General features: G+C 43.5%; 1 protein-coding gene and 1 long non-coding RNA gene across 2 annotated transcripts; both read left to right on the plus strand.

Moving 5' to 3' along the window:
- The first annotated feature begins 4,472 nt into the window (after positions 1-4,472).
- LOC119782670 lies at positions 4,473-6,241 on the plus strand. The gene is made up of 2 exons (XM_038283730.1): positions 4,473-6,109; positions 6,194-6,241. The coding sequence occupies exon 1, from the start codon at positions 4,702-4,704 to the stop codon at positions 5,899-5,901; it is 1,200 nt and encodes a 399-aa protein (XP_038139658.1). The 5' UTR covers positions 4,473-4,701; the 3' UTR covers positions 5,902-6,109; positions 6,194-6,241.
- A 1,210-nt stretch (positions 6,242-7,451) lies between these two features.
- LOC119782671 lies at positions 7,452-9,528 on the plus strand. The gene is made up of 2 exons (XR_005280695.1): positions 7,452-7,686; positions 9,354-9,528. It is a non-coding gene; the product is annotated as an uncharacterized LOC119782671 (long non-coding RNA).
- The last annotated feature ends 7,260 nt before the right edge of the window (positions 9,529-16,788 follow it).

The following is a 16,788-nucleotide window of genomic DNA, read 5'->3' on the forward strand; positions in this document are numbered from 1 at the left end:
GATTTACCTCTGCCAATCTCCTTACGAACCTAATTGAACCCAAAGTGAGTAGATTGGAGACATTTTTTTTTTTAATTTTTGAAAATAACATTTGATACTTTTGAAATTTTATTTATTTTGACTACTCAGTTAAAAAGGGTGACACATAGTGGCGAGCCAGCCAGGAGATTGGTATTGTGGTTTTATTTCCAACCATTACGATACACTGTTTTGACACCATTTGTATAAATTTGAAATGGATCTTTGTGAACGTTTTGCAGCTGACAGCCAGAAAACCCTGTATGTTACAGGTGTTACAGCAAGCCATAGTGATAATGACATTTCTGATGTTTTTGGGGCAAATGGTAAAATCTCTAAAATTGTCAGGGTCCCCAATGAGCCACATCAGCCCGAAGGCAGAACACTCATAATGTATGAATCTGAACAAGCTATCTTAAAGATAGACCCTTCAACCTTAGGAGAAATAGTCTTGACTGTAGACCCACCTATAAAATGGTATTCAAAAACCATTAGAGACATTACCCAAGAAGAGATAGGCAAAGAAATGGCGCGCCGATACCTGAGAGAACTGGAGTTCATGGGGGATAGTGGGAAAGCAGGCTTCTTTAGCTTCCTTCAAGGTGAGTTGCACGCTAGCCTTACTCCTCAGACTGAAAAACATCCACCCACGAACCAGACTGTTAATACAACTACGGACGATGTTCAAAATACTAAGTCAACAGAAGCTGTAGAGCCCACAAGTGTATTTAGCCCACATAGTGACACTTCTGTAGGCTCTGTACATGTAGATGAGAACCTGTACAATCCCCCACATATTCAGAAGGTAGTGGTTGAGCATATTATTCGTAATGAGCCAACTCATGCACCTCTTGCACATGCAAAGATACGCACATTTTCAGGTCGACTCCCGAGACCCAATGGTGAAGTCGATTACGAAACATGGCGCACCCAAGTTGATCTGCTGCTCAGTGACTCCTCTTTAACTGATTCACTCAAGGTTAGGAAGATACTTGAAAGCTTATTAAGCCCTGCAAAACCAAAGACATTCAACCAAAACCGATAAGTGTGACCACAAAGAATCCTTAGCTACTAACACCAAGCCCCCGCGGGTAGCTACTAAAATCCCTGGCACTCCCCGGGCATGGTTTTGTTTCAAATGTGGGGAAGATAATCACATTGCAGCCAGCTGCACTAATGATGTAAATCCTACCTTGGTTCGTGAAAAGAATGTTGAGCTAAAAAAGAAACAAGCTGACTATGCTGCACGGCAGGCCACAACTCCCTTTGCTTTAAAGTAGGGGCAGCTCCTGTTGTGGGACACCCAGGAGCTGAATACTCAGATTGTTTTAGTCCAGAGACACAAATGAAAATCCCAGACCCGATGCATCCACTAGACAGCTTTAATCCTGACTCCATTTTGCCTCGTGGTCTTGTAGGTCCACGGTGTGCAGCTTCTGTAGTTATTGGTGGCATGCCATGTGAGTCTATAATGGACTCAGGCTCTCAAGTTACAACCATCTCAGAGTCCTTTCACAAAAGGCATCTTTCCCATCTCCCCATCCAACCAATACACGCTCTTCTTGAGATTGAGGGAGCAGGTGGGCAGAATGTCCCATACTTGGGCTATGTTCAAACCCACATCACTTTTCCTGAGAACATTGCAGGCAAAGAACAACACTTAGTTGTTTTAGCCCTTGTCGTTCCTGAATGCCACTTCAACAGTAAAATTCCACTGTTGATAGGGACAAACGTGCTTCTGCGACTCTATGGGCAGTTGTTGGAACAAGATGGCCCCAAGTTCATTCATAAATTACACTCTAAGCAGTTTGCAATGATTCTCCAACATGTCGCCCAGGTACAAAGAAGTGATGTTCAATCCTGTCCTGTGATGTTACAAAGCAAAAAGCCAGTGCTGATTCACGCAAACCAGAAACTGTGCCTGATGGGCAATGTGAGATTAAGAAAGAACAACCAGAACACAGGTTTTGTCCTTGAACCACACGAGCAATACAAGTTACCAGGTGGATTACTTGTAGAGTCTTCTTTAGTGGACATTCCCTTTAATGGTAGAAATAGAGTGCCTGTCATTGTTCACAATGTGAATGAACACAGTGTTACGCTGCAGCCAAATAGCATTGTTGCTCAAGCTTGTGCAGCACAACATGTTTCGCCTTTAGGACCTAGTCAAACCACAAACTCTTTAAGTCAAAATGATCCTGTCATTGACAAACTCTCATCCAGTCTTAATGAGTCCCCCATCTCAGAGCAATGGAAAGAGCGCATTTTAAAAAAATTGCAAACCATTCCTGAAGTTTTTGCTCTTGATGATATGTCATATGGTTACACTACAGCTGTCAAACACCAAATCAGATTACATGATGAAACACCTTTTAAAGAACGGCCAAGGCCCATTCATCCGAGTGACAGAGAAGCTGTAAAACAGCATCTAAGAGAACTACTTGATGCAAATATCATCTGAGAGTCTCAAAGCCCCTATGCATCGCCAATTGTATTGGTGAGGAAAAAAATGGTTCGATCAGGCTATGCATAGATTACCGTAAGTTAAATCTAAGGACTATACGCGATGCATACGCCCTTCCAAATATAGAAGAAACATTTACAGCACTTAGCGGAGCTAAATGGTTTTCAGTCATGGACCTTAAGTCTGGGTACTATCAGGTTGAGGTAGCTGAGAATGACAAACCTAAGACAGCCTTTGTGTGTCCCCTGGGCTTTTATGAATTTAATAGGATGCCGCAGGGGGTCACAAATGCTCCAAGCACTTTTCAACGCTTAATGGAGAAGTGTGTAGGTGACCTACATCTCAACGAAGTGCTTGTTTTCTTAGACGATCTAATAGTGTTCTCGGACACGTTAGAAGAACATGAAAACCGCCTAATGAAAGTGCTTACCCGCCTGAGAGATTATGGGCTTAAATTGTCCCCAGAAAAATGTCATTTTTTCAAAAGCTCAGTGAAGTATCTGGGTCACATCGTGGATGCACACGGAGTCCATACCGATCCTGAAAAGATCTCTGCTCTGAAAAGCTGGCCTCGGCCATCCACTTTCAAAGAGCTCAAATGTTTCTTAGGCTTCGCTGGATACTATCGCCGTTTTGTTGAGGGTTATTCCAAGATAGCTAAACCACTGAACCATCTCACTGCAGGTTACCGCCCACCCAAGAAGAAGGGAAAAATATACAAACGAGAACCCCCCAGACTGGCTCACAGTCCCAATCAGCCTCTTGCAGAGAAATGGACTGAGGAGTGTGAGACAGCATTCCAAATGATAATCCAAAAGCTGACATCTGCACCCATCCTTGCATTTGCAAACCCGCAACTTCCTTATGTATTGCATACCGATGCTTGTCATGATGGGTTGGGGGCTGCGCTTTATCAGGTGCAGGAAGGGAAGCTGAGAGTGATTGCGTATGCCAGTCGGGGCCTTTCTAGGAGTGAACAAAACTATCCCACACATAAACTTGAGTTCTTAGCTCTCAAGTGGGCTGTGTGCGAGAAGTTTAGCGATTATCTTTACGGTTCAAGTTTCACTGTACTGACCGACAATAATCCGCTAACTTACATCTTAACAACTGCCAAGTTGGATGCGGCAGGGCACAGATGGCTGGCTGCTTTGTCTACTTATCACTTTAACATCAAGTATAGGGCAGGCAGAGCCAATGGAGATGCCGATGGGTTGTCCCGGAGACCCCAAGACCCTCCACATGATGATGAGACTTTTGTGAAAGAGAACGCTCGCATAAATGACATAAAAAAGCGTCTTGGTAGCGTAGAAAAGGAACTAGACCATGAAACATTTTCTGCCCTGTGTCAGCGTCATTCAGTATTATGTTCTTCAGAGCCTATTATATGTGAGTATCTTGCCATGGACCCAACATCAGTCAGTGAAGCATATGGGGAAGAAATATTACCCTCTATGACAGACACTGATTGGTGCTCTGCACAAAAGAGTGATCCATCTATAGCTCGTGTGATGGTCCTGTTGGAAAAAGGGGTGAGACCAAGTCCAAAAGAAACAAACCTTGAACCCCCTGATGTTAAACTCTTGCTAAGGCAATGGAGCAAACTCGAGCTCCTTAATGGTGTGCTGTACAGGAAGTTCAATGACCATGATTCCCCTGTGTACCAGTTAGTATTGCCACAACTTTACCGGGACAGAGCAATGCAAGGTGTGCACGACGAGGTTGGTCACCTTGGGTTTGAGCGTGCCCTACATCTTGCTCGGGCAAGGTTTTACTGGCCACGAATGGCTCAGTCCATTGAGGATAAGTGCAAAAAATGTTCTCGCTGCTTAATGAGGAAGGCCATTCCCCAGAAAGCCGCTCCACTAGAAAATATTCTTGCAACTTATCCTCTAGAATTAGTGTGCATAGATTACTTGTCTATTGAACCTGACTGTCGAGACACTAGAAATGTGTTAGTCGCTACTGACCATTTTACAAAATTTGCTGTTGCAGTGCCGACAAAAGACCAAAAGGCAAAGACGATAGCAAAAGCTTTGTGGGACCACCTTATCATCCCTTATGGGATCCCTAGCCGGCTGCTTAGTGACCAAGGCAGGGATTTTGAATCTAAGCTCCTAAAAGAACTTTGCACATTGATTGGGACGAGTAAAATCCGCACTACTCCTTACCATCCCCGGGGAAATCCGGTGGAACGGTACAACCGGACACTTCTGGACATGTTAGGAACGCTGGAAGACAAAGACAAGCAACACTGGAGAGACTTTGTTAGGCCATTAACACACGCCTATAACTGTACCAAAAATGATACGACGGGGTATTCCCCTTATGAACTTATGTTTGGCAGGCAGCCAAGGTTGCCAATCGACCTCATCTTTGGAACTCAACCTGGCAAACCTGGTCCAAAGTCATACTCCAACTATGTCAAAACTCTTCGCCAAAATCTTTCAGAGAGTTACGCCCTTGCCATTGAACATTCTAAGGAAATGGGTTACAAAAACAAGATGCGGTTTGACAAAAAGATCAGAGCTGCTGAACTGTTTTCAGGTGATAAAGTTTTAGTACGAAACGTCAACATAAGAGGGAAACACAAACTAGCTAACCGGTGGGAGCAAAACATCTATATTGTTGTCAAGCGAATCAAAGACAGTCCTGTGTATGTAGTCAAACCAGGAAATGGAGATGGCCCTACCCGTACATTGCATAGAGATTTGCTTCTCCCTTGCGGGTTCTTACCTGTTGAAGACCATGCAGGAACTGACATTCAAAATGGCAATCAGAGGAAAATGAGAACCAGGAGTAAAGTGAACAATGCAGAAACAAGTGACCATATTGGAGAGTACAGTGAGGATGAAATAAGTGATGAGGAGGACTTAGGTTTCACTACATGGGAGCCAGAAGTCATTACTAGAGGCCCTTATGTTCAAACTGAACTGAATCCTCCAAATGCACAGTCGCTCGCAGACAGTCATCCCCTGGTATCATCTGCTGATAATGGGATTCCACAAAACTCCTTACTGAATACAGATACCTCTATTCCACTTGAAGCACCGAGTGCATGCAGTACTGATTCTGGCCATTTAGACGTTGGGTCTTCAGACCATGTTGTTATTGACATTCCTGAAACTGACTTTGAACCTACCTTGACTGACACAGACCTCACTCCAAAGAAATGTGTAGTTAGTACTGACAATGCTGTTAGTACTGAAACTAGTGATAGAGAGCCAGTAAATTTGAGGCGTTCAAATAGAGAGCGACGTCCACCTCAGAAGTTGACTTATGATGAGTTAGGAGAGCCACTGACTTTGGCCATTAGCTCATTTTTTCAAACATTAGGAGTTGCATTCTCCAAAGCAGTCTTGTCACCTCAACAAGGTTCCAGTTGGTTCAATGAGCATGAAGGGACTCATGCGGTCTAGAGGGGGAGAATGTAACCCATGGTTATTTTGTCATCAGTGTACATGTATGTTTTTTTTCAAATCGTAAGAAAAGGGGGTAATGAAGTTAAGTACTAAGATTTCCCACGCACTGTGAATGCACCGCACCTGCACAGTTGCGCTGCTCACAGCTCCTCCCTGCTCAGACCAAACGCACTTTCTTCCATGGCATCTATCTGCATAGAGCAAGGTAATATTTTAAAACATTCGCCCTGGGTTAAATGCGTGAAAGGCCTTGTTAAATGTCATATTGATGATTATATTTGTATTTTAGAGGCACCAGATGTTGTAGGAGTTCAGTCCTGAAATCCGTTGAGCTGAGGAGTTTTTGTTGTTGTTGTTGAAGAATCCTGGTGAGTCTTGTGAAACAAGTGTTTTTTGCTATGTAAAACCAGTTAGGTTATGAGCTTTTGTTAGAAATATGACTACAATTGCTGTTCATGGTTTATTAGGTGCATTGGCATGGTAAGAAGTAAGCTAACTCACCACATGTGCTCTTCTAAAAAAAACAAGTACTTTTGTGTGAGGTTTAAGCTAGCTGCACCATGTGTGGTGTTGCTGTAGGTCATAATGTAACTTACCCTTTTGCAGGTCTCCTAGATTTATTTTGAAAGATAAGAATACTTATTACAGGCCTTAATAGCTGCATATACAGTAAAAGACAAGTTGGAACTGATAATTTTCTTTTCTTTTCTGTATTTATTTTGTTTTGTTTTCTGTACAATATGATTAAAACAATTTAATTTAGGGTGATTACATGATTGTTTTCCAGTTGAAGTAATTGGTTTGCACAATTGTGTGCAGGCTGGTTTTATATATACATATAGTCCCTGAACCTGCTGCCACAACCTGAGGGATTCCATCCACGGACCGAACTAGGAACCACCGGAGATGCTGCTGCAGGATGCATCCATTGTGAAGGCCGCCTGTCTCTCTGGAGGGTGGTAGGGAAAAAACAGATTCCCAATCTGCTCTGAGGATTTCTATTTTTGTTTTTTTGAGATCTCAAATCATTTATTTTTATTTTTTTTGTTACTTTTGGGTCAGATCTGATACCACAAACCAAACTGATGCATCAGGAATATTAAAACTTGCATTAAATACCTACCAAAGAGTGGAAGACGGTGTACTCAGCTGAAATGGACAGTATTTTTTTTAGTGCACTTGTGGACTCTGATAAAGGATGGTATTGTTGAATTGAATGAATGTGGAAGTGAACAAACTGTGTTGTGCCAATGTTCTAGTTCAGCATTTTGAAATACAGGTTTTCAGTTATTCAATTCTAATGGTTGTCAGTGTCTTATTTTGGTTGGAATAATCTTTCACTTAGTGATTTACCTCTGCCAATCTCCTTACGAACCTAATTGAACCCAAAGTGAGTAGATTGGAGACATTTTTTTTTTAATTTTTGAAAATAACATTTGATACTTTTGAAATTTTATTTATTTTGACTACTCAGTTAAAAAGGGTGACACACCAGCATTCTTCTCTCCACCCGGCACACGCTGACAACACAAAATCCCGTCTCTGTGTTGATCATTTTCCTTTTAATCTTTTAAACTCACATTTCTCTGGATTAAAAACCCAACATTTTTGGTGCTGAAACTCCGGGAGTCAAGATCCAATTGTCCAGGACCGTGCGGGACCAAGGCCAAGAAACTGACGACAGCCGTCCACCCTTTGCTGGACAGAGCCAATAGGTTGGTCCAGCCCTGCCCTGGACATCCTGGTGACGACTCAAGCTGAGGACTGATCTGCACAGAAACGGTACGCCTAAAGTTTTTTACCAACAGTTGGTCTGGGACCACGTGAAAGCTATAACTAGTTGTAGTCGCTAGAATATTTGACAAACAGGGTTTGTTGTGGGAGATCTGGAATCGGTATTCTATGCGTTTTGGGTCAGGGACCCTCTGTGTGAAAGCTATAACTAGTTGTAGTCGCTAGAATATTTGACAAACAGGGTTTGTTGTGAGAGATCTGGGATCGGTATTCTATGCGTTTGGGTCTGGGACCCTTTGTGTGAAAGCTATAACTGGTTGTAGTTGCAAGAATATTTGACGAAACCAAGTTTTGTTTACAAGTCTGGGACCTGGGTATTCTGTGCGTTTGGGTCTGGGACCCTCTGTGTTCAAGCTATAACTGGTTGTAGTTGCAAGAATATTTGACGAAACCAAGTTTTGTTTACAAGTCTGGGACCTGGGTATTCTGTGCATTTGAGTCTGGGACTCTATGTTGGTTAAAAAATAAAAAATATTAGGCCTTAGGTGTGTGTGACTGTGTGAAAGTGTGTGAGGAAACAATCGAACCGCTGTGTACTGGACAATTCTTTGAAAATGGGACAAGGCAGTAGTAAGAAGGAAATGCCAGGTGATGTTAGATGGATGGTGGCGTGTTGTGGTGGTGACCCAGAGTTTGCCAGAAAGTGGATTGAGAAGGAGGACTGGGATGGAAAGTTGAGAGTTGAGCCGCTGACAAAGATTCAGCAGAAGGTGGAGATGAAGTTGGTGTATAAATCAAAAAGAAAACAAGCTAAATACAGAAAAGAATTAGAAGAGTTAAATAAGTGGATTATGCAAGCAAAAAATAGGGAAAGCCAAATACAACAGAAGAAGGATAGAAAGACAGTTACAATTGCTGCTGTAAAAGTTAAAGCTGATGAAGAAACTGTTGTATCCCGAATGCTTCCTCAATATCCGGACCCTAATCAAATTCAAGGGGGTGATGGGGTTCAAGCAGTGGCATCAGCTGCGCAGGAAGGTGGAGATAGACCCCATCACGGTGAATGTGAACACAGCCATGCCACTGTTCCTCCTCCAGTAGCCCCACCATCGTGTGGTGATATTGGAGGAGCAGGAGCAGGCCCCCTGTCCGTGTCGTCCTCTGTGGATGGTATGGAACTCAGTGCTTCTGACTCTTGTGAGCATGAGTTGGGAGGATCAGGGGGGGATGTGAAGCTTGATTCGAAGTGTTACAGGGATCATTATCAAGTGGAGGCTTGTGGAAGGGGCCCATCTGCCCCTATTTATCCAAGATTGGCTGAATTAAAAAAACAAGAACAGGACCAAGATCCTGGGAGGGGGGCATGTGCTTTTCCTGTGTTGGAGGTGGCAAACCCTCATTGTGGTCAACGCACGGGACCCCAAGATGGTGACCCACTGGATTGTGGACCCACTGTTCTTGTGTGTGGGCCATGGACAGATGCAGAGATGCGGACTGCCTGTCGAGGTTTACCTCCAGCCAGACAGAACCCAGTTAAATGGTTCGAGGATGTTAAAAATAGATTGAGAAAATTCATGGCAGAAACAGGAAAGCCATGGGCAGAAAACGAACAAGATGACATTGACCCGCTAACTAAGTGGATGCTGGAGCTTTTCAGCGACAAAACTGTTCGGAAAACATGTAATCTGCCTAGTGCTCCTTTTGTTTCCCCACAGGAAGGCCTGAAGCCTGGAGACCGAGTGCTGATTAAAATCATCAAAAGGAAAACTTGGAAAGCTCCGAGGTGGGAAGGACCCTACATAGAGCAACTAACAACCCCCACTGCCGTGAAAATCCAGGAGAGAGACACTTGGATCCACCAGAGTCATTGTAAACTGATTAAAAAATTTTCCTCAGCAAAAAAGCCCAGTTACTTTCACAGGGACCCCACGACTAAGGTATAGATCTGTGGTGAAGTCCAGCTTCAAAGGGGTTTGGTTTTTTTAGGACCACTCGTCTCAACGCTGGTGAAAAAAACAACCTAACCCAGTCTTTTAGAGTCCGGTTAGTGGGTGTTTCCTTGGACGGACTGGCAAAGATCTGAAAAACCAAAGTGGTTATGCTGCCCGGTGATGACTGTTGGACCGGTGTTCCTAGGAACTCAAACTGACTGTCTGAAACAAAGGAAGAGCAGGATGATTTTTGATGGATCCACAGCAAGTCATCCTACAGTGCCAAGATGTGGTGGCAACATGCAAAACATGTTGCTGAAGATTTGAACAAAACAGACTGTTATGTTTATACTCATATTCCTACTTCTATGAATACAATATGAATTGAAAGATGCTGATGTTTTTATGTATAAGAGGAGGGAAATGTTAGAGTGATAACTATCCTGTGTTTCAACCAGAAGGGTCATAAACTTTTATGACCTCCTGTCGGTCATGAGGCAGAATCACACGGATGTGTGACTTCCATCCAGCCAGTTGGTCAATTCACACTATCTTGTTACCTGCATCCTCCCAGACAATGATTACTGGCTCTTCTGTTTTAGGCCCGCCTGTTTGATGTTGTAAACTGTTAATAAAAGGCTTTGCCATGAAGGGATCTGTGGGAGAAGGTGATGGCTTTCCAAGCCAGCATTCTTCTCTCCACCCGGCACACGCTGACGTCACAAAATCCCGTCTCTGTGTTTATCATTTTCCTTTTAATCTTTTAAACTCAAATTTCTCTGGATTAAAACCCAACAAACCCTCAAAAACAACAAATCCCCGGGGACAGACGGACTGCCAGGGGAGTTCTACAAAACATTTAGGGAAGAACTAACGCCAGTATTATGTAAGGTATTTAACTATGCACTAACGATGGGAGACCCCCCTAAAACATAGTCTGAAGCCATTATATCTGTGATATATAAGGAGGGTAAAGACTCAAACTTATGTGAGGGTTATAGACCTGTGAGTTTACTGTGTAACGACTTAAAAATACTAACAAGCATAATGGCAGAAAGAATACAAAAATATATAAAACAAATAATTAAACCAGATCAAACAGGATTTATCCCAGGCAGGCAGGGAGCAAACAACATTAGAAGGACACTAAATGTAATATCATGTGCAAAACTTAAACCACAATCTTCCCTCCTGATTAGTTTGGATGCCCAAAAGGCTTTTGACAGGGTAAAACTGAGTTTTCTATACCAGACATTACTAGGATTTGGGCTTTCAAAGCAATTTGTTGAATGGGTGAAAATAATTTATAAAAATCCAAAATCCCAAGTTCGAATTAATGGATATTGCTCAGAATTTTTTGATCTCAAGAGAGGAGTTAGACAGGGGGACTGTTTAAGTCCACTACTATTCGCGGTTAATATAGAACCATTAGCAGAAGCAATAAGACAGAATAAAAAAATTCTTGGAATAAGAGATGAGGGAGGGATAGAACATAAAATATCATTGTTTGCAGATGACTTACTAGTAATGTTAACAGAGCCACTAAGGTCAGTACCAGCTCTATTAGAAAGCCTTAAAGAATATAGGAATATTTCTGGATATATGACTAATGAAAGCAAATCGGTAGCAATGATGTTATCAGGTGAATGTCCAGCACAACTAAAAGAGAAAGTAAAGTTCAAATGGACCAATAAAGGATTTAGATACTTGGGTATAATCATTACATCCCAAACTACACAGTTATTTGAGACAAATTACGAGAAGCTAAGGAAGGAAATTATAAAAGACCTAGAAAGATGGGAGATTCTACCTCTCACCCTCGGGGGGAGGGTAGAGACAGTCAGAATGAATGTCTTACCGAGACTACTGTTTATATTCCAATCACTACCAATCTCCATCCCCAACTCGTTCTTTAAAGAGATGGATAAAAGAATATCAAAGTTTGTATGGCAAAATAAAAAAGCAAGAATTAAACTTAAAATACTTCAGTCCCCAAAGAGTAATGGAGGGCTAGGTTTACCTGAATTAAAGAACTATTATTGGGCTGCTCAATTGAGAGCCATAGCCCTGTGGTTAGCAAAGGATCAAGAGACAATATGGGTAGATATAGAGCAAAGGGCCTGCCCAAATCTGTCCCTAGATACACTGCCCTTCACAACAAAGCGGGTTCAAAGAAATCTCAAGATTCAAAACTACTGGATTAAGGAAACAATTAATATTTGGTCAAGAATAAAGAAAAAATTTAACTTTCCGGACTCTATATCAAGAATTGTAAAAAATAACTAAGATTCCAGACATTATCCCTGCTACTATGGACACAGGGTTTGAGAAATGGACGAAAGGGGGACTGGTATTTATAGAACAGCTTTTTAAAGGGTCAACAATGAAATCTTTTGAACAAATTCAACGGGAATTTAACTTACAAAAAAATTAGTTTTACAGATATCTGCAGCTCAGACATTACGTTCAGAATCATAGTGAATGGCAGAAAATCTCAACAGACATGACCAAGACGGAATAAATTCTATTATCAATAGCAAAAGGTGAATCAAAAAAAGCTATGATCTCAAAACTACACAAAAGCCTACAATATGAATCCAATATCATTAATAAGGGGATTAAGGAGAAATGGGAATTAGAGGCTAATATAATAATAGCAGATGAGGACTGGGAAGAAACATTCAGCTTTGGACACAAATTAACTAACAGCCCAACATGGAGGGAATTTGACTGGAAAGTCAAGATGCGTTACTTTAGGTCTCCAATTATTACATCTAAATATGGCGGGACATCTTGGCTATGCTGGAGAAACTGTGGAAAGGTGGGGGATTTTACTCATATATTTTGGGACTGTCCAAAGGTGGTTAAGTTTTGGAAAAATGTAGCCTGGGTGCCAGTCCGAACTTAGTCCCGCCCACAAGGTTTGAGTTCGGGGAAGTTCGGTCTGGCTCTGCTCCATAGTAGCGCGAGTATTAAAGCCCACTGTAAGGCGATCGAATCAAATTGTCAGGGCGGGCTTTATACGATGATGGACAGATGATCAAGAGTAACGTTATCAACCACGTGACCAATGCGCGCTTGGGTGACAACAATAATGGCTGCCGCTGGAGAGTTTGGGTGAGTAGATTCTGCTATTAGGTCTGTTCTAGAAGATATCGACAGCAAATTAATTTTAAAAGAGGAACAGAGAAACGCGATCAAGTCTCATCTTCTTATTCTAGGCGTGAAACTGCACGCTTTGATTTTTGTGGACAACAACTATGCCTCGCTTAAGATACGTCACGCAATCCGTTGCTCTTATTGGTTGTAGGTCTGTCCAATTGAGTGCAGAGGCATTTTTTTTTCCTGGTTCGTTCAAAACACGCCCCATAATCACAGCTCTATGGAGCAGTATCAGACTCATATTCTGACTAGAATTGAGTCTGACTACGTCAGGCTAGGAAAAATGTTCAAACAGATATAAAAAATATTTTAGGCATTTATTTAGATCTGGATATATCTGTATATATTTTAGGAATAATTCCCATGGACTTGACCAATAAAGACAATAAATACATGATCTGGGTCATGCTCCTGATCGCGAAGAAGTGCATGGTTAAGGTCACAACCTCCTAGTATCACAGAATGGAGAGATAGAATCAGAAAAGTCTACATCATGGAAAAAACAACATCAAGACTACAATTTAAGCTGGAGACCTTTGAAACTAAGTGGAAACCTATAGCTAAATTCATATTGGGACCTTGACGCCTCTTTGGTCCTTTTTTTTTTTTTTTTTGGAGATTGTGTTTTGACTTTATTTTGTATTGTGTGCTTTTATTACTTTAATCTGTTTTCCCAGTGTGCCTACTGTTTGTCATGATCGGTTCTCTAATGGAGACCCAAAGATGCAGAACACCACTGACGGACACAGGATGAAAAGTTTAACAAGTTTATTTGCACAATCACACTGAATATGCAGAAGGCTGGTTCGGGCCTGGATTCTGGTTTCACCGGAGTCTGCGTGAGAGACAGCACAGTTAAGGACTGTTGACGGGGTTTGGTTTCCAATGAAGCACAGATAGTACCTTGAGGGTTCTTGAGGTTCTCTTTGGGAGAGTCACTGTTGGTTCTGGAGAAGGATTTAGTAGCAGAGTCCGTTTAGCTGCTTCAGCGTCTCACGTCTAGTTTGAGCAGACCTTGGCATTGGTTTCCCAGCTATTGCCCAGAGCTGCTTGGAGGTTGTCTGAGGATCTTCAGGGTTTGGCTCTGAGGGTCGGCTTGGCAGGTTAGCTCTTCCGGAGCTTTCACGGAGGAAGCACGTGTTTCCTAGAGGCACAGAAACAGAGGTTAGAATCCAACTAGGGATTAGAGTCATGGAGATAATCACTGAGATCAAGGCTTTAGCGCTGACCAACTGGAACAACACTGCGGCATTGAGGCAAGGTCTGAAGACAGCTTATGTAGTGGATCCTCTGATGATCTTGATGAGCTGCACCTGTGCAGGAGGCTCCCTCAGAGGATCCACGGCGGACTCTGCTGGAGAAAGATGGGATTTTCTCCAGCTCCCAACAGTACCCCCCCCCCTCAACGACCGCCCCTTGGCGGTCCAGAGGAAGTGGAAGGACAGGAAAGCTCGTACTCCTCGATGAGAGCAGGGTCGAGGATGTACGAGCCTGGGACCCACTGACGATCCTCCGGTCCGTAGCCCTCCCAGTCGACGAGGTACTGCCATCCGCGACCTCGTCGACGGGAGTCTACTATGCGGCGGACCGTGAAGGCCGGATGGCCATCGACTTCCAGGGCGGGTGGTGGGGAGTCGGATGGCGGGCACAGAGGGCTCGAGGAAACAGGTTTGATCTGGGAGACGTGGAAGGTCGGGTGGATTCGGAGGGAAGGAGGAAGTTGGAGACGGACAGCTGATGGCAGCTGATGGCTGCTGTGGCTTTCCACTCGAGACATCCCCTTGAGGGGGATGTCTCGAGTGGAAAGCCACACTTCCTGGCCCACAGAATACTCAGGGGCGGGGCGTCTCTTGGCGTCAGCGAAACGCTTGACTGATTCAGATGACTGGTTGAGTGTGGCGATGGTCTCCCTCCAAATCCTCCGACAGCGACGGATGTGTTGGTTCACGGACAGCACCGATATCTCTCTCTCATCTGCGGGGAAAAGAGGTGGTTGATATCTGAGACTGACCTGGAATGGAGACTGTCCAGTGGATGCGGAACGGAGAGAGTTGTGGGCATATTCTATCCATGGAAGGTATTGGCTCCAATCCACCGGGTTATTTGATGTTAGACAGCGGAGGGTGGATTCCAGATGCTGGTTCATACGCTCGGTCTGGCCATTCGTTTGAGGATGGTAACCTGAGGTGAGAGATGGTTTGCAGCCGAGAGCAGAACAAAAAGCCTTCCATACCTGGGATATGAATTGGGGACCTCTGTCCGATAGAATCTCCTGGGGGATGCCATGAAGCCGGAAAACATGTTTAATTAGAAGCTGGGCTGTCTGGAAGGCCGTGGGAAGTTTTCTCAGGGGAACTAGATGGCAAGACTTAGAGAAACGGTCGACAATGGTTAGTATGGTGGACATACCTCGGGAGACAGGGAGACCGGTGACGAAATCAATGGCTATGTGAGACCAAGGACGCGAGGGAACGGGTAGTGGTTGAAGGAGACCAGAAGGAGGTTGATGTGAGGCCTTGTTACGAGCACATGTTGGACAGGCCAACACATACTCTTTAACGTCTCGATGGAGCGTAGGCCACCAGAAGCGCCTGGAGATTAGAGCGACAGTCCTACTCACTCCTGGATGAGCGGAAAATTTTGCGGCATGCATCCACTGGATCAGACGGGACCTGACAGAAGAAGGGACATATGTGCGATTAGACGGACCGGTACCTGGATCTGGTTCGGTGGCTAGGGCTGAGTTGATTAGGTCCGTTATCTCCCAGTTGACCACTCCTACGGTGCATGAGGCTGGGAGAACAGGTTCAGGTGTCTCAGGATGATCGACGGAGTAGAGACGAGAGAGAGAATCGGGCTTCACGTTCTTGGATCCGGGTCTGTAGGTGATAATAAGATTAAATCGGGAGAAAAAGATGGACCACCTGGATTGGCGAGGGTTAGCCTGTTTGGTTGACTGGATGTGAGCCAGATTTTTGTGGTCAGTCCACACAAGGACCGGATGCTCAGCTCCCTCCAGCCAATGCCTCCATTCCTCTAACGCCAGTTTGATTGCCAGGAGCTCACGATCACCCACATCATAGTTTTGTTCAGCCGAGGAGAGCTTACGGGAAAAAAAGGCACAAGGGTGTATTCTTTGATCTGAATCGAGTTTCTGAGAAAGAACAGCTCCAACACCGGAATCTGAAGCGTCCACCTCAAGGATGAATTGTTTTGAAGGATCAGGTTGAATTAGTACAGGTGCTCTGGAAAACATGGATTTTAATTTCTCGAATGCAGCTTGGGCCTCGGGGGTCCACTGAAAAGTTCGTTTGGAAGACGTTAGTGAGGTTAATGGAAGGGCGGTTTGGCTATACAGGTGCTGGTCATAAAATTAGAATATCATGAAAAAGTAGATTGATTTCAGTAATTCCATTTAAAAAGTGAAACTTGTATATTATATTCATACATTACATACAAACTCATATATTTCAGATGTTTATTTTGTTTAATTTTGATGATTACAAATGACAACAAATGAAAATCTCAAATTCATCATATCAGAAAATTAGAATATTACTGAAGACCAATAAAAACAAAGGATTTATAGAAATGTTGGCCAACTGAAAAGTATGAACATGAAAAGTATGAGCATGTACAGCACTCAGTATTTAGTTGGGCCTCCTTTGGCCTGTATTACTGCAGCAATGCGGCGTGGCATGGAGTCGATCAGTCTGTGGCACTGCTCAGGTGTTATGATAGCCCAGGTTGCTCTAATAGTGGCTTTTAGCTCTTCTGAATTGTTGGGTCTGGTGTATTGCATCTTCTTCTTCACAATACCCCATAGATTTTCTATGGGGTTAAGGTCAGGAGAGTTTGCTGGCCAATTAAGAACAGGGATACCATGGTCCTTCAACCAGGTACTGGTAGCTTTGGCACTGTGCAGGTGCCAAGTCCTGTTGGAAAATGAAATCTGCATCTCCAAAAAGTTGGTCAGCTGCAGGAAGCATGAAGTGCTCTAAAACTTCCTGGTATGTGGCTGCGTTGACCCTGGACCTCAGAAAACACAATGGACCAA

The sequence above is a fragment of the Cyprinodon tularosa genome, unplaced genomic scaffold (genome assembly GCF_016077235.1).
Source record: "Cyprinodon tularosa strain WSP-4 unplaced genomic scaffold, ASM1607723v1 ctg197, whole genome shotgun sequence".
Lineage (NCBI taxonomy): Eukaryota > Metazoa > Chordata > Actinopteri > Cyprinodontiformes > Cyprinodontidae > Cyprinodon > Cyprinodon tularosa.

Bases quoted from the DNA above. Each gene is read 5' to 3' on its own strand.
- LOC119782670 (XM_038283730.1), top strand. From the start codon at position 4,702: ATGTTAGGAACGCTGGAAGACAAAGACAAGCAACACTGGAGAGACTTT.